Source organism: Meleagris gallopavo, chromosome 11 (assembly GCF_000146605.3).
Source record: "Meleagris gallopavo isolate NT-WF06-2002-E0010 breed Aviagen turkey brand Nicholas breeding stock chromosome 11, Turkey_5.1, whole genome shotgun sequence".
Lineage (NCBI taxonomy): Eukaryota > Metazoa > Chordata > Aves > Galliformes > Phasianidae > Meleagris > Meleagris gallopavo.
The window spans coordinates 9,000,011-9,018,019 of record NC_015021.2 but is presented as its reverse complement, the minus strand read 5'-3'; the positions used below and the strand labels follow the sequence as shown (position 1 = coordinate 9,018,019).

At 45.3% G+C, this 18,009-nt stretch overlaps 1 protein-coding gene across 1 annotated transcript; it reads right to left on the bottom strand.

Annotated features, from left to right (window-relative positions):
* Window positions 1-1,543: 1,543 nt before the first annotated feature.
* On the bottom strand, window positions 1,544-15,789 carry UBE2G2 (ubiquitin conjugating enzyme E2 G2). Its single transcript, XM_010716499.3, has 6 exons — window positions 15,772-15,789; window positions 12,977-13,012; window positions 12,841-12,886; window positions 7,250-7,368; window positions 5,251-5,391; window positions 1,544-3,499 (listed from the first exon to the last, which is right to left on the bottom strand). Exons 3-6 carry the CDS (start codon window positions 12,879-12,881, stop codon window positions 3,387-3,389), a joined length of 414 nt encoding a protein of 137 aa, XP_010714801.1. The 5' UTR covers window positions 12,882-12,886; window positions 12,977-13,012; window positions 15,772-15,789; the 3' UTR covers window positions 1,544-3,386.
* Between the last annotated feature and the right edge of the window lie 2,220 nt (window positions 15,790-18,009).

The following is an 18,009-nucleotide window of genomic DNA, read 5'->3' as shown; positions in this document are numbered from 1 at the left end:
GGACGCTGAGCGCCTTCATCCTGTTGGTCTGTCAGCCACGGCCTGTACTCAGAGCAACACGATGCAGTGCCCTACAAAGTGGATGGTGCATGGTCAGGAGCCCCAGGAAGAAATACTGCAGGAATTGCTCCTGCAAGCCTGCCCTCATATTAAACTGCTTATGCAAGTAAGAAGTGCTCAGTATTTAGAAGTCTTGTCACATAGTTTACATCTTATAAACAGTTAAATAACAAATACATGCTGAATCTAACACTCCGTTGTGCTCCCCTGATCTCCAGCCGAGGCCACGCTGCAGGTAGCTGTGCCTCTCTGTTCTCACGGAGGCAGAAGACACACAGCATCCTTCCCGAGACACAACACAAGTCAGGGGAAAGCAAGAACCTTCCAGAGATGCAGAGCTCCATCCTGAAGGCAGCACACCGCCTTCCTTCCATTCACATCCAGCCAAAAAAAAAAAAAAGCAGGAGAGCACCCTCTTGATTGCTCTGCCCTGGAGCTGCAGCCCTTTCATGTGGTTCCAACGCCTCTCCCGCAGCAGTTTGCACTTTCAAAGAACAGCGTGCATGCACACACACACACAACACAATTACTGAATGGCCTGCATCCCACTGTGTGTGTTCTGACACTGCTCCTTTTGCCAAGAAGAAAAAAGCACACGCATGTATATGTACCCATACACAAAGGCTCTCAAAAAGACACTGCTTGCATTTTTACAGCTCTGTTGAAGCCTTTATATACAGATAGATAGATAAAAGCCTAAGGCAAATATAACCCACAGAAAGAGTTTTTGTGTCTTTTTTTTAAATCTTTAATACTTTGCTTGCACGCGTAACACCTGTAGCATTCTGACACTCCCCAAGGAATGTATTTTATAGTAACTGTTGCAGGCAGAAAAAAGGCAACGGCTCAGAAAATTATTGCTACTGGCTAGCATTACACACCTTGCTAGCGTGAGTACTCTTTCAAGGAGAGGATTAAGCTTTCAGGGGAGGCTATTGCAGCATCCAAGTGGCAGCTTTACAAGCAGGAAGGCCAGGGTGTTCCCCAGCCACAAAGAACAACTGTCTGTGCATGGAAACTCTCAGTGCAGGCTGTGCTGAGCTCTGCTTGAGAGCTCTGTTTTGGGGGCACTGTCCAATTCCTCCTGAGAATCTCCAACTAATTGTCCTTCTCCAATCTGACATCTGGTATTGGCACACTCAGGATGATACACAGCAGCTCATGATTCACCTGTTGCCATAACAAGACGTTCCTAAGCCCAGAGACTTAGATCATCACAAAACCTTTGTTAGAGGCAAACTGAGTCACATCTGCTGGCTGCCAGATTTTTAGTTTTCTTTGAAATATCAAGTGATTGCCATCACTAGAGACAAGATACTTGCCTGGAAAGACCCAGCATCTGCATCAAGTCTTTCACATCTCTAAAGCATCCCCAGAGTTTTACTTGCATTACCACAACTCTTCCACTCCATTGGCCCACAGTGAAACTGGACTCTTGACCAGCTGTTTACCCATTAAAAACACTTACTGAAATACATTAGCATATACTTATTAAAGGAAAAAACAATCACTTTATTTTCAGAATACAGACTAAATCCCACTGTAAAGTAATGAGCAAACACACATGAATAAAACACTCTGCACTTAAAAAGAGCCTCACTTTGCCATGTCTGCCGAGCACAGCGTTTGCTCTGCAGTGCACACAGCTCTCCGACAGCAGCTGAGGTACTTGCAGGAGCTACACTTCATATATCACAACCCCCCCAAACCACTCTCATTTTGCATATAAATGCTACATTTTCCTGTATGCCTTGAAATACTAGTTAGGTACAATACTATCTTGTCATCTCTGCTCCCACGCTACGCTGGGTCCACCTTGCACCCTCCCACCAAAGTGACAAGAATTACTTCTACAGGGGTAAGCTCAGCAATACAAACTCTGAATTTAGAGATGAGAAAGGTGGCACCCAGCAATCTACAGCCTGTGAATAAGCAGCATGTGCAGCATGATGTAAATACTGACAAGTTCAACACACACACACACGCATACAATCTCTTCCATAAAGCTTTCTGCACAGTGCAGTTCCTTCCATTCCCAAGCTTCCCCTAGAAAAACAGTCCCTCTCAAATGTAGCTCATTTAAAGGAGCCAACAAAATTTGATTTCACATGCCATCAATTGGCGCTGCTGCTTGTAATAAATTGGAGCAGATTTGGCTTTAAACAAGAGACTCACTTGCAAAGCACAAAGGTCACCGGCGGTTCCTAAGCAGCTTCACAAAGCATTGCAGACGGTCATCTCCTGCCACCAGAAGTGGCCTACAGTGCTCTGCCGTTTTAAACAAGCATCTCACCATCCTCCAGAGAACACAACTGAGGTTGCCCGCGACTCCTACTTGCAGCATTCAGCATAAAGAAGCATTGCAGTCCATTTTACAAAACTCATTGGTGGCAAAGGCTCCTTCACCTGAAAACTGGGTGACCTGGGCTGTGGTGGCGAAGGCCAGCGATGCCTCATTTTCTGAGCGTCCAAATGGCTACAGGAGAGAAGAGCTGACGTAACTGCAGAGATATCTTACATCCCCCATGGAGCAGGAACAACCTCATTGCATTTTCAGGCTGCAGATGACATGCCTAGGGCTGACAGCGAACCCTGTATGTATTTAAAAACTCAGTCTTTACATCTTGCACCTCCAATTGAATGTAAAGTTTATACTGAATGTCTTCAAGGAGCAATAAAGCAATTCTTAAGCTTTCTTCCAAGCAAACCCTAACGCAAAGGCTCAGCACAAATTCACAGTGTGATGCAGGAGTACCAGCCAGTTGCTAGCAATGACCACGTGGATCTTCAAGTTAGGTGGTGCTGAATCACTTCCTATGTTAAACCATTCTGTCTACAACCCTGTTTTATAGCTTCTCTGGTTAACCACTTTTCAAATCAATTCTGACTGCAAATGCTGTCCTTAACTTAGCTGGTATAATAAAACTAATAATTATTTTCTGCCTACTGGTGTTCCCAATGCAACGCTGCCTATACAAATGTAAAGCTAGTTCCTCCAGCAGGTGATCTAACTCAGGGCTGCTCTCCAATAGCAGATTGCAAAGTCTCCAAGCTTTCCATACCGTAAGTGAGGTAGCAAGAAAGAGCCTTTCAAACAGCACTGTTCCCATTATTTTCCCCTGCAATAAATCCCTTTCCCATACAATTTAGTGAGTAAACTAGAGGCTTCTGTGCAGCAGCGGAAGCAGAAAAGAGATGGCAAATAAATAATGAAGGATAAGAACTAGACCATGAGTTTTGCAAAGTTTTCCTTTTTGGTACCAGCACTGAGCACTGCTCTTTTTCAGGTGGAGAGAAATACAAAACATTTCAGTCTTTTTGTGAGCTTAAAGTCCAAGTGACTTCTGCACAATCTGCTTGGCAATTTTATTAAATTGTTCTCTGTCTTCCCGCCACATCTTGGAGGCATCTACATTGGCTCCACTTTCATCGTTTGGCTCTGAAACGAGAGAGATGGAAAGGTCTGTGGACAGGCAGGGGACTAAGCAACATCAGCTCATTTCTTCAGCAACGTCTCTGCCTCTTCCCTGTGGCTCTGGAGAGCCCTGTTGCTCTCCCCTGCTCGACGCCATTAAAGGAGTTATAGTTGTAGCTGCTGGACTCCCTAACAGTTCTCATTTAACTGATCACAAGAGAGCACCGCAGCAAGGTAGGCTTCAGGCAAGAAACAAGTGGCAGAGGAAGACTCCTTCACTTTGCTTTGTGGAGCTGAGCCCCAACATGCCGGCAGAGTACCACTGTGTGTCACCAGCAGTGCTGCCAAAGGTTTGTAAAACTGCACAGGGCTCCCTGCTACATATTTGTTCTGGTTCTGTGGCTTCACAAACACAAAGCCCCACAAAGCAGGCCACCCAAACAGGCTCTGCCCCTCTTCTGGATGGTTTGTTCTATTAAAAAAAAAAACAAACCAAACAACACAAAACTCATCGCAAAATGCTTTCATTTCTGCAATATCTTTCATCTGAGGATTTCAAAGTGCTTTACAAAGTACACTAAGACCCTGCAACTCAAACACTTCTTTTTGTAGAGTGGTAAGCTGAGGCATGGAATTTTTCAGGTTCATGGTCAGCATGCAGCAGGACAACTGTCACAGGATCATACAAGCCACTCAAAACATACTCTACTCATTCTTCTTCCCATTCTGGTCCAAATACACAACTCTACGCTACCCTTAAAACCCAGCAGTCAGGATAGATGCACAAGACACTCTGTTTGATAAATTTGGGTTTGCTCTGTTGGCAGATCCAGGGCTGAGAGCTTGCCAGCAGCCTGGAGGAAGATAACAATTGATGTTTTACGCTAATCCCTCTAAAAGCCATGGGGAAAACAGGATCAGAAAACAAGAGAGACCAGATGATTCCCCAGTACAGCAGTCTAGGTAAGGTTGTACAACAAGCCATGTTCCTGGAGGGCACTGGGAGCCCAACGAGGCACTGGTCTCTGGACAGAATCCATCAGCAGGTTGCTATTTTGAAGCTGACAGTCACAGATAAGAATCTTTTGCGTGTTCTTTGATCAGCTTTGCTGCTTCTAAAACCTAAACCTTCATAATTCCAAACCAATTCTTGGGGACACGGTTCTGCCCTTTCAGGCAGTTAACAGCACTGTCCACAACATGCAAAATATCCGTCAGGAAGATGTGCATGAGAAATCCGATCCATAGTTCTTGTAGGATTTAAAGTAAGAAGTTGCACTGTTTTCACCACACTCTGCTTCTCAAGGAGGCTTCCTTTATATCAGAGATGGCAGAATGGGGTACATTTCCCAGGCTGCCAAACAAACAGAAATCAGGGAAACTGGCTGGGGAATAGAGGCCATGGACTCTTATCTAGCATACTGATTTATCTGCCTCATAATCCTTCAGTTGCTAAAGCCAAATCCATTACTGCTTTGTGCAAGAGCAGCTGAACTTCAGGACCCATTACCTGACCATCATCCTGTGCCTGGCTGCTGCTGACCAGAAGGAACACAGTGCAGACATCAGAAAGCTGGAAACCCGTTTACTAATTCAGTCTTTTTTTTTCCCCCCCAATTATTTTAAGAAAATTGGTTTATTGATAAATAAATATTAGGGCTTTAAGTACTCTGATTGCTGCCAAGTAGCTTAAGTGCAAAAATGCAAGGAGAAGCATTAGCTATGTATCAAGCAGAAGCTACCTGAGCTCCTGCTAATAAAACCCCAGCCCTTACCTGCCAGCATGCTAACGACAGACAAGAGGATCTTTTCCACACTCTGCACAGGACTCCACCGCTCAGCACTGCTCTCATATCCCATGGGATCATCCCCAGGAGCGTGAAGAATAGAGATGCAAACTCTCCCATCCGGGTAAACTGTGCAAGAAGTACAGGGGATTAACTATTACTCTAAGGAAACACTTGGCCCTTCTAGATCTTTCAGGCTTTGCCTACATATGATTGATATCAACCCAGTTTAAAATTTCCTTTTGCAAAAAACCTGAAGACAAAAATCTAACAAAAACTTCTGTTAACCAAATTTACAAATCATCTTCCCCAAGGAAAGCTTGCTGGAAGCACTCAGATCACTTAGCAACCAATGAGAGTTTCCTTGGAACAAGTAAAAGCTGCAGCCTGGTAGAACAAGCCCAGCATTAGCGCACAGCCAGAGCTCCAAGTAGGTCTAGTCCTACTTCAATCTAGTCCTGCTTAAATCACAGGGTAACAGTCATACATCACTGAACGCATGCTGGAGTCCTCCATTGGACCATGACTGTAAAAAAGAATAAAGCAAACTTCTCTGCTGCTTGTGACCTTGAATTTTCATTAACGTGACCTAGCATCATGGAAATGCCCATGTGTAGCTGAGCCAGGCTGCTTGGGCCTCTAACAGCCCACCCCCTCCTGGCTATGCCAGGCTATTCCTGTGACACAACGCAGCTCCTAGCACAGATCTGCAAGCCAAGCCCAGAGCTAGAATCACAGCATACTGCATGGATGCAGATCTGCCCCACCAAGAAGTCTGGGTGAATTAGTCCAGCTGGAGCAACAAAGTGATTTGGCCATGCAGTTTCCATGTGCCAACAGCTGCTGCAGATCTCAGAACTGCAAAGGTGACTTTGAACTGCCTCAGGCACTTGTGCACAGTTCTGTGCTGTCATGTGCAAACAGATGTGCCCCCCACATGAGAACAAAAATAAGGGCTTGTCTGTGGATTAAATGGGCAAGAATCTGTGTCAATAGTGCTTCGGGAAGAGAAAAGTAAAGGAACTTCAAGTCAACGCAAAATTCCTTGGAATAAGATAATAAATAAATAGCTTCCCAGCTGAGACTAAGATTTGCATTGTACAAGTGTCGGAATGCCAGCTGAGAAGGAAACCCTAGGCAGCAGGGCAATGTTTGCTACTTATTGGTCTCAAGTGGCAGAGGCCTAATAGCTTCAAACATGGGTCCAGCTCATCAAATCTGGGTGATGACAACAATCTCATCACAATCCATGCTGATTTGGTAGATGTATTAACAATTGTACAGCAAATACCAGGACTGACTCCAGAAAGTAGCACTCTGGGTTGTAAAAAGGAGCTTTAAGGTTTTTATCAGTCCAAAGGAAAAAGTTGTACTCATTGTTACTTCAATTCCTTCTCCTTAAGTCTCAAGAGAAATAAAGCTGAGATACAGTCAGCTCTAGATTTGCAGCAAAAAGGCCAGCAAAGTCTTGAGTATTGAGGCCTACAGATGTACCAGCTGCATGGACAGAGCACCCTGGACTTCAGAAAGATCATGCCTTTGTTTAAGGGGAAAAAAAGTCATGCTGCCAACAAAAGCTGCATCCAAACTTTGGTCAATATGAATAAATTTTCACCTGAAACAGAACTACTTAAATACAAACCACAGAGCCATACTGGAAAGAGTCTGTATTGTTTTACTAAATCTTACACTGTGTACAAAATGATTTTGTTTGTTTATCAAGTAGTTACAAGTATTCCTGGAATGATCTTCAAGGCAGTGGAACTGTTGGAATCTACTGGGCAGTTTAACATCATAAGGTATACAAGGACTAATGTGACAAAGAGAGAGATCCTAGCAAAGAGCAGCACTGCTGTGTAGCTGCTCACGCCTACTGAACAGACAGGGAGAGCACCACTCATTCCTAAGTCAGGATGCCTGCTCTCTCTCTGCAGAAGCTGCTTGTTTATGGTGTAAAAGCCCCCCGCTCCCCATGCAGCAGACTCACTGTTTGGATGGAACATCTCACACGTGAACCTCATCTTCGGAGGACTTAGCGGATAGTCAAGTGGGAAACTCAAAATAGCAGGGAAAACCCCATACTCAAAACAGGTATCTTCAGGACCCCTAGAAAGAGACAAAAAGAGATTCACCTGAGTTACGTATATTTCTTTCACCAGCTTCTTGTCTAATGAGACATCTTAGGTTTGGATTATATCATCTACTCCAGAATACTAAGAGTTAAAACACTCTCATCCCACATCTCATAAACTTAAATCCAAATTTGGGGTTTGGGAGGGAATGGGGGAAAAAAATAAAAAAAAATACAAAGCTTGCACACTAAATTACTAGGAAGGTCACAACACGGCTTAATTAGCAGGGTGTGTCTGGCTATAATTGGAGTATCTGGCTCCAAGGCATGTTCCAGGATTTGAGTGTCTGCACGTCAAGAGAAGGCAGAGGCAGGTGTGGGACTCCCGTGTCTTTGAAGATGCTGTTAGGCTGCAGAGACAGAGATGTCAAATGCTGTAGCTCAAAAACAGCTTATAAAACCTAGGAGGATTCCAACAGCCAGCATCGAGTGCAACCGCACCATGTTTTGTAAAAATAAAAGTGCAGCCCAGGAACCAAAACTGCCAGATGCAGGACAGCCCCATGCTTTGCAGACTTCAGGCATTTAGCTTTCCCACCCTCAGATAGAGAAGAAATAACTTCATCAAGGCTCCTGCAGAAACGTTTCCTTCTTGTGTTCAGCATCCAGTTCAAAGCACAATCAGGTGAGCATACAGCTATTTTATCCTCTCTACACAAAACATTTTTGGAAGGTAAGCAAAAAAGTTTACTTGACATGATTTATTCCAACTAGATGAACCCCCTGGAAGTTATAAAACAAACTCCATCTCCCCTGATTGGAAAGATTAGGGAACAGGCTTCGTCTCTTAACATCTCAGCCAAGGAAACCTCCTGGCTTTACTAGACAGCTTTTGAAATGAGGATTCTATTGCCTGGGAAGACCTGGGAAGAAAGATTTAGGAATATATTCGTGCCTGCACCTCCCAATCCACCAATGCAATCTCCATGCCAGAAGGAACAAAAAAATCTCAAAGCCAAATGGTCAAAACCTCCGTCCAATTCAGATTGCATTGGTAATCTACAGAAAAAGAAAAGGGAGGCAGGCAAAACCTAAAGCCCTACAGAGGGCCACTGCTAAACCCTGCAATTCAGAAGGCTTGGCTGACAGATAAACACAAGACCTCAGGTGCTTTAAACCTGAGCACTGACTCGAGGTGAGATTAGAGAAATGCAGCTATGCAGGATGAGCTAAAGCATCTCAACCATGTATGCTCCCTTTCTGTCTTTTCCTTAAATTTAGTCAGGATTCAATATTCACATCTGAGGGTAAACTGAATGCATTTTTTCACAAGTATTTTAATTCCAGCTGCATTTTCAAGGCTTATTGTTGAACTTCTAAGAGTATGTACATACAAGCATTGAAAAGCTGGTGGGTGTCTTCTGTTCTGAGAGCAAACACACAGCCTTAAGGGCTCTTCTGTCAAACAGTTAACCCAACATGCTCCATTTTAGGCCCTGCATTAAGAGAGCACACTGCTTTTGTTTCAGCCATTCATTGCTGCCAGGGTCAACTTCAAAGAAATTATTTAAGTTAATCCAAGACAGCATTTGCAACTACAAAACACGCTGAAGACCACAACGGTTAAACTTGCTGCTTTCAGTTCTAAAAGGATTATCAGCAGGGCCAGCAAGGCAAAAAACACAGCACTTCTGCAGCCACACCACCTGCTCGGTAGGAATTTCACAGCACATCACATTTTCAGGACCTCTGTGCCTTCTGCAGGGATTTTTCCTGAGCTTCTGCCTCCGATAAGGATTTCCCCAAGAAAAGCCCAGACCACAGCAGTGGCATCCTCCCCATTGAGCTAACAGGGCAGCAAACATCCCTTTTTCCCATGGGATGCCCTTCTGCAAGTTTCCTCCAGGCCCTGCACACCCAGACTGCAAGCTGTAGGGAGCTGCCAAGGGCAGCACCAAGCCCAGGAAGGACCCAAGCCATTATTAGTAATTAACATTTACTTCCCCTTAGCCCTCTTCAGTCTCAAGGATCACAAAGCTATTTCTACCTTTCTGTAGTGTAAAAATCAGCATCTAGTCAGCTGCCATAGCACTTCACCTGTGTTACTCTTGGGTGGCCAGGCCAGATGGGGCTTTGGGCAGTATGACCTGATGGGAGGACAGAGGGTTGGAACTGTATGATCTTGAAGTCCCCTTCCAATCTAAGCATTCTGCAGTTCTAGAATCATACAAGGCACTGGAACAACACTGGAACAACCAGAGCAACGTTCAGCTAGGGTCAGAGGGAACTTGTCACCTGCAAGTGAACCAACTGCCTTACATCTGACTCAGCACTGCTGCATGCATTTGTTTCTTTCCTTTCCTGTCTCGTTCCCAGCAGCTATGGCAAAGACATCGATACGAATTCCAGAAGTTAACAAAAAAGTTGTATTATTCCTGCAGTGCCTGTGCTAAACGTAACTATGCTGACACCAGAGCAGAGAAAATCATGCTAGGAGCAATTTCTGTGAGAAAGACATTAATATGAGATTAATATGAGATTAACATGAGATTCTTGATGTTATTTAGGCAAGGGAAAAAACCCAAGCGTAGTGTCTGCCAAAATAGGAGGGAAAACTGAAGTGATAACGACAATTAATGCCATAACCATGGCTGTTAAGTACATTTGTAAGTGGTTTCTCATTTGTAAAAAGAGGGTGGAAAAAGACCAGACCCCACAGTCATCAGATGCTGAAAAGGGGAATTCCATGCTAGAGGACAAAACTTGGTCTTGAAATGTTAAATTCATGAGCTTGAATAACATAACACAGCCTGTCAGACCTCACGCAGTGTCAAGGTATTGAGCTGATAAACTCCATTGACATGCTGGGGCTATTTATCACCAGGAATGAGGTACCTGGCTGCAAAGGTTTGGTTTTTGTAAATGCCCCAAGTCAGCTACTGTTTGATGCCTTATCAGAAGGGCACACTGAACACCAGGCCGTAAGCTTTCACCATTCAGAAAAATCACCACGCTCTATTTCAACCTACAGCTCTAATCCATAAGCATAAGACCTGTCCTATCATTCAGTCACGTCAGTGCAGAATGTTTATGCTCAGCATTTATCCAGCACTGCTGCTGCAGGCAAGAACATCAGGAATACAAACAGTATTGTTACTAATTATATTAAAAAAAAGCCTTTTAAAACAATCTCTGGGCCAAGCTTCCAAGCAGTCTCTGTAACATCACCCAGCCCCCCTACAGATTGATAGATGGGCAATGTCTTTTCCTCTCAACTCTCTTTTTCTTCAATTTTGTTTGTGATGACGTACTCTAGCTTTCTAGAAAGTCTGTGGAGAGAAGAATATTTTGCTCTCTTTCCATCACTACAGCACTTATCTACGTTTTGCATTTCATCCTTCTCAAATGTAAGTCAGCCTTACTTTAATCACCTCATCTGCACTTCTTTCAGTCCCACAGTCTCACACAGCACATTTCAGATTACAAAACACTCAAGAAGATTATCACAAACATAAACAAGTCATGTAGCTGTACTCAAACATGTTTACCAATAGAGTATTGTAAAGAGATTAAAGTAACCCAACGTGCTTAGGGTAAACTTGTTTCTATTGTACCACAGCTTCAGAATTTAGCAGATCTTAAAATATGATTTTGCTATGACACACACACAATTCAGAAACTAAAAGCACCTCCGCCTCTCATTTAACGCTGACAAAGACCTGGAGCTCAACACTCAGCACTTTAAAGGGCTTTCAAGCCTGCAAGCAGATCCTCTGCTGTTTAAGAATTTGTTAAGGGAAACAACAGAAAAAAGCTATTTTCTAGGTAATTACTCAAAAACAGAAGTATTCTGCGTGCCCCCCATGAAAGCCGTCATCAACCACAAAATCTCTGTTACTAGAAAGTAGTGATGGACAGGAATTTCCTTCCACATTCCAAGAGCAATAAATCCTCTGGGGTTTCTAAACACCAAGAGATGTACAGCTTTGTGAGCTGGCAGTAGGTACATCACAAAATGCATGTTTTAGAGAAGTGGTAACTGTCCCACTTACAGAAAGAAGAGTAAGATTCCATGGTTGCCTAAGGTGACAGGTTTTGACTGCAGTCATCTACCTAATTCCATGACTGGTGTTTATCTTCAGGAGACTGAGCTCCCAGGAAGGGCAACCTGTTCATCACAGAATGTCCTGCTGCAACCAGCTCTGTGTCAACCCACAAACAAACAGTGGTAATCCAAATCTCTACCAAGGATTAAAATAACTTAGAGCCTCATGCTTGCAGAAAAGCAGGATCACCCACGCAGCTCGTACAGAATAGGTGATACACTACAGCTTGATAGGAATGGCACTGTTTGTGTGCCAGCTGCTTTTCCACCCTTGGACAACACTCTCCAAGGGGTCATGCACCACGAGGAGCTGTGCTGAAAGCCTGCCCAGTGCCCAGCCCCAAACAGGGACAGCGAACACTGCTCTTACCAAAGAGCACAAGAAATGCAGTGTGGATTAGCCCTACCGACAGGTTATCAGCTGGACTGGAACTTCCTCATCTCATCGTTATGTGTCACGCGTATAAATTGTCAGACCTGTTCCTTCCCCTTCAACAGCTTTGCAGAACTTTTATCTTGTAAAAATCACCACGCACCCAAAACTCCCCAAAGCAGGATATGGACAGGATGAGTAAGGCAGTAGAAGCGAGAGAGGACTTGTAAGCTGCTGGGTAAGACCTTGTCTTTTCAAGGTAACTTCAGCTGTGAACAACTGTACCCATCAGCTCAGGAACGGAGGGATGCAGCCTCGGAAGAAGTCTGTCAGCCTCCAAAACACAGCAGAGAGTGATCAGAGCTGCTCACCAGCAGAAGAGTTCTACAAGGAACCACCACACCCAACATCTTCTCAAGAGCAGCTGTTCCATGACATGTAAAGAATTTTAAAAGATTTTTTAAAGTGTTGTTTTGCTGTTGTTTTTTTTTGTTTGTTTGTTTTTTAATTTCAATGCTATCTCAGATCAACCCTCTTTCAATTTTCCTACAAAAAATTTGAATAGTAAGTAAGTAAACTAATTTTAGACAATGATTTTTTTTTCCTCCTACCACTGATGGTACATCTGGCCGTTTTGCTCCCCTTAAAACTTGAGGAAACCTGTCCTGTATTTGCAGTTGAGCAATGTTTGTGTGATCCACAAGCAATTTATGGTTTCCTGCAGTGTTTGTATACACAATATATCCAGTGGAGCCCGAATGATGACTCTTGTAAAATCTGCAAGTTACATGCCAAGAGTTTCTTATGATGACACCTGCATGATAAATCATCACTTAAGCTGCCCCGTCACAATGTTTAAATTCCAAATATAATTCCCAGTTTGAATCAGAAGTTTCCAGCCAGAGATAGGCCAAAGTCAATCTAATGCAAAACTAGGAAGATTTTTTTTTTTTAAATATTCTTGTTCTCCCAGAAAGTACTCATAGAGTACAAGTGCTGCTTTCAGAAAAAGAGGCAATATTGACTCACATAATCAGAGCTTCCCACTCAAAGAAGTTTTCTTCGTTCATAGGACCTAAGAGGAAAAAAAAACATGAAACAATGTTCAGAGCTGCCTGAAAGTAAGGCTCCAACTTCACAGTGCACAAGTTGGTTGGCATCTCACCTGCTACTATGCCTTCTGGTGGGTTCAGGGTCAGTTCTATAAAAGAAAAAGGACAAGGAATGTTAACACAGCCTAAGGAAACCACAGGAGGAATCTTCTGGCTTTGCTTTTCTGGGCAAGGTCTGACATCCAGAAGGTCAATGCAAGACAATTTTCTGAGCAAAATGATTACAGAATCATAGAATGGTTTGGGTTGGAAGGGACCCTAAACACCATCAAGTTCCACTTTCCTGCTGTGAGGGGCTGAACACAGTGCTTCAGGTGGGGCTTCAGGAGGGCAGAGAGGAGAACACCGCCCCCCCAACCTGCTGGCCATGCTGCTTTTAATGCAGCCCAGCATACAGTTGGCCTTCAGGGCTGCAAGCTCGCAGTTCCAAAACAGACCCAAGGGACAGCACATGGACATGGGGCTTCTGACCACAACAGTGAGTGCAACCATCCAGCTAACTCATCATCCACTGAGCAGTCCATCCATCACATCCATATCTCTCTGCTTTAGAGACAAGGACATTGTCTGAGGTCCCGTGCTTTTTCAAGATCTCAAAACTTGTCTCCCCAGTGCAAGAAAACTGGGAAGGAAGGCAAAAAAAATCCCTTTTCACAAGCATGGGGCACTGTGCTACTGGGTATAAGGGTATACACTCAACAAACAGGTTGTACTGCTACAGCCTATTTGCACCAACTTAGACTTCACAGCACGTCCACACAAAACCCAAAACAACACTAAAAGGTGAAGGAGCAGAAGCAAAGAGATAATGACAAGTGCCTCTGCGCTGCAGATCTAAACCATCTCGCCCCATACGGTCTGGGGAGTCCAAGTTGAAAAGAGACCAACAGCACAGCTGTGGATGCACACAGAATGCTCTGACTGACCCACCCTGGCTCTGTATAGGAAATGGATGCAATTCCCAATTCATCAGTGAACTTTTACCAGCGACTCACATCATGCAAACACCAACCACAGAGCACCACATGCATTCTGCGACCTGAAAACAAGCAGCAACGCATCACCAGGGAAGATGAAAAGTCATGAAGTGCTGAATGAGAGGCTTAACCCAATTCCTGCTAGGCTGAAAGCGAGAGCTGTGGGTAACGCTGCACAAACCAGAGCACAGATTTTTGTCTCAAAGTGATGATGGATTCAAAAGCTACTGAGATATGCTGGCAGGAAAGGCAGCAAAACCCTCCGGCTCATCAGATTGCCATCAGCTTCGGCACAGATTCAAGTTCAAAAGAAGAGCAGCAGATGGAGGTCAGTACCAGGGCTGAACACATCCTGAATACGAGAACAGGGACATTACAGAGCAGGTTTTTCCAGCTTGACAGTGGGTCTGCAGCAGCTCTGCTTGTAGATGGTTCCAGGCAGATGGAGGTGTCAAACCTGGGTGCTCCTGGAGCTGTTTGGACCCATACGGGGCTCTTTCTTTAAGAGAAAACAAACAAGACCCCTCATTTCTGCTATTTCCCACAATTTTCCCTAAAAATCCAGGGAGCTCTGATATTTCAGATCCTATGCTGATGGAGCTGGACGTACGGGCTGGCAGCTGTGCTGAGGGGTTCTGTGCAGCTCTCCAAGCAAAGCTGGGTGCTGGGAATCATGAGGCAAAACCCCAGAGCGAGAAACCTGCAAGGTGATGGAAGCTCTCTTCTTCATTTCTCCCTGCTCACCTCTCCCCTTGGACATCAGTCAGAGGTTTCCATCCTGAAGGACCAGGCAAAGCAGAAACTGGGCAGTGAACGGGTGCAGGAGCTTTGATTTGGAGGAGATATTTAGGAAGAAAGGCCTTTTATACATGGATAATCACATCCTACTGTATGGTTTGTCTAGAGCCACTCTGAAGGAAATGGGGTGCACTGCATTCAAGAGCTGCAAAGTACGAGCTGCCAGGAGCTGGCGTGGCAGCAGCTGCTTCAAGTCCCACTGCAGCTTCCAAAATAGAAATCAAAATAGGACAAACACCCAATCAGCAGAGTCCTGCTGGAGGCCTTTGAGAGGCTGGAGGATGAAAGGCAACGTGGCAAAAAGGAGAAAAATGGAAATTCAGAAAAGGAATTAAAAAAAAAAAGTTTTTGAAGAGGCAAACAAAGAGGCAAACAATGGAGCAGAGAGGCTCGAGGAAAAGCTGAGGCTGGCAGGTAAGGCACTGGGCATTCACACCCCAGTAAAGCTGCACTGGGGTGTCCCAGGAGCCTGGGTGGCTGCAGGCCCTCTGCCACGCACATATGGCGAGTGCATGTGGGAGCAGCCCATGGCAGGCAGCCCACCAGCTGCCTCAGAACAATGCCTCTCTTCAGCACTGGGAGCAGTTGAAGCTTTGCATCCTCCACAAGGCGTCCCATTCGATTTGCACAGCGTCGTGCTGCACACAGTCAGGGGATTTGCTTCCAAATGCAAACACAATGAAGTCCCAGCTTGCAGCAGAGGAGCTAAGCCTTGTTTTAAAGCTTCGCTTTTAAGCCGAGACCAAACGAAAGGGAAAAGCTGGCACAACCAAAGTGCAGCGCTTCTGCTGGGAATGTGGGACAGATTTGGGTGCACACAGACTCAGCGCATCCGTTTCCATTTCACTGCCCCACCCCTGCTGCTCTGCTTGATGCAGATCTGCCTTATCCAAACCTCCTGGTTTTAACCCTGTGCTGCTCCCAGTGATACCTGCCAGAGTTACAACCCACCGCTCAGTCACCTCTTTGCTTTTCTGTAAGCATAAAACCAAACACTGCACGTCCTGTGCACCTACAGCTTCGACTGAGTGCTTCCCAAGTAACCCATTTTAGATTTAAAACGCACAAGATACCTTCAAGAGCATGCAGCAAGGAAATGATAAAGGCAGAAACAGCAGGTTTCCTTCTCTTAGGTCTCGCAAGCACAAGCTCCTATTGAGAGATCAATTTTAGGCTTTATTACTATTAAATATGCTAAACTGAGATTTTAACAAACATACACACCAGCAGGAATTACATGCTTTTTTATATCTGATTTTTGAAAGCTTTATCTAGTGAGTATAAAAACACTTCAATACGTGAGACAGCAAACAGTCGTCAGCCTCCAAACATGCAAACAAAGCTCTAAATGAGGACAAAAACGAAATGAAGCTTGTTGGTGCTCACAGCCACCTTCCCTTCAGCTCCACCTGGATGGGAAAACATTGCCATTTCACAGCACTTCCCCGAAGGAAGTAATGCTTTTCTGCTCCAACAGATTGAAAGCTCTCACAGCATCAAGCATTTTTCACATACGGTAACAACAAACAGATTTAAACACGCACACACACACACAGAAAATTAACAGTCAAAACTTATTTAAAAAAAAAAAAGCAGGAAAGGAAAGAATCTGCAATCTGGTAAACAAAACATAACCGCCAGCAAGGCACCGACTGCCAAACATCTCTATCACAACCAGAAGTACATAAAGGGAAGAGGAGAGAAAGGAGGAAGAAAACTTCAGCAGAGCAGAACAAATTCTGCAAGGCTGCAGGTTGGCAGCCTGCTGGGAAGCACTAGGGAGGGGCTGGGCTGCTTGGTGGTGAAGCTGGACAAGAGCACCCACCAAATACATAACCCCAGCCATGAAGACAGCACAGGGCCATGCAGGCGACCACAGGAACTGAAAGCTCTGCTTTACTTCTGGAATTCAGGTGTGCAGAAGGAGTACTGTGCCCTCAGTCACAGTGCATTATTTTGCCTTTCACAACACTCCATCCGACTACTGTTGGGAAAGTACTAGAGAGAGTAATAAACAAGATGGTATCTCAGGTCACGTCAAGTGCTGTATCAGGACACAGTGCAAAGAAGATTCATTCGATGCCTGCCTGTAGCATTAAGTAACATCCTTTTCAATGTTCTTTAGTTAGTTAGTATCAGTTTTCTCTTAGCAATTCATTCACGTATGGCTTTTTAGTAAGATCATGGAGCTTCTCAATAACAAAGTATCAGAAGTACGCTGGGGACAGAGGGGATTTACACAGGAGAGCAGAAAGGAGCAGAGACCAGTCCTGCCGCGGCTGGTTTTTGGGTCAGCACTTCGAGATGACGACAGAGAAAGGTAGCGTGTCTAGGACACCATGTCAGCAGGCCAGGGCTGGCTGTCACCATCACATAGGTTAGAGCTCATGCCCTGCAGGATGCCCCACGACCAAGCATGGGGTTTTGTCTGAAAACGTGTACTCAGAAATGCTATTTGGTACAGGCTGAAACCATCCACCAAGGTAAAGTGAGAACCAGCTCCACATCCCGGAAGAGCAAACGGCCTTCATATAGCACAAAGCAGGCGGCCAGCTCTTGCGTCCAGTTCTTACAGCTCAACACCATCCTCCACTCAATAAACAGTGGATTTTCCCCTATCCTGTTGCCTTTTGTTATGTACAAAGCTAGAAAACGAAAGACTAAAACCAACTAAACAAAAAGCAAATTGCCTATCTCTCAAAAGAAAGCCACTTTTGATCAACTCATGAGCACACTTGGAAGCAGGCTGTTTGTTCTGGCAGAACCACCCTGAGAGGGCCCCATCCTTCCAGCATCGGGCACCAGCAGCTCCCGAGGTCGGCAGAGGCTCCCGGCTCCCTCTGGTGGGTGAGAGCAGCAGTGGCTCCCCTGGCCCCGCTGTCTGCTAGCCACAGCTCATCCAACTTTTACGCAAACAAGTCGAGGTCATTCCTCATTAAATTGTATTCAATTGCGTCCACCAGCTGCGCACACCTTCACCTTTTTGAGTCGTTTTGGGTTTTGTGTTAAGATGCCGGTAAGCCGCGCCCGCTGCCACGGAGCTGTGCCGTGCCCACCGCCCTGTGCTGCAGAACCTCTCCCTGCCCCCAGCCGCCCCTCCCCAACGCAGCTCCACGCCGTTCCCTCAGCACGCAGCTCAGCGCTGCCCGTCCGCTCCCTGTGAGGAGCCGCAGCCGCCACGAGGCTCCGCTCGGCTCCCGCGCTCCGGGCCGAACCCACCCCGGTCCCTCAGCACTGCTCGCACACACACCGTGCCCTCAGACCCTCCCCCACCTCCGCACCCCCTGAACCCTCTATCGCAGCCGCTATTC

Excerpts from the sequence above, each read along its gene's own strand:
- UBE2G2 (XM_010716499.3), bottom strand. The coding sequence starts at position 12,881 with ATGAACGAAGAAAACTTCTTTGAGTGGGAAGCTCTGATTAT. Across the intron at positions 7,369-12,840 it reads GAGTGGGAAGCTCTGATTAT|GGGTCCTGAAGATACCTGTT; the intron begins GTGAGTCAATAT and ends GTCTCTTTCTAG. Across the intron at positions 5,392-7,249 it reads TGAGATGTTCCATCCAAACA|TTTACCCGGATGGGAGAGTT; the intron begins GTGAGTCTGCTG and ends CTTCTTGCACAG.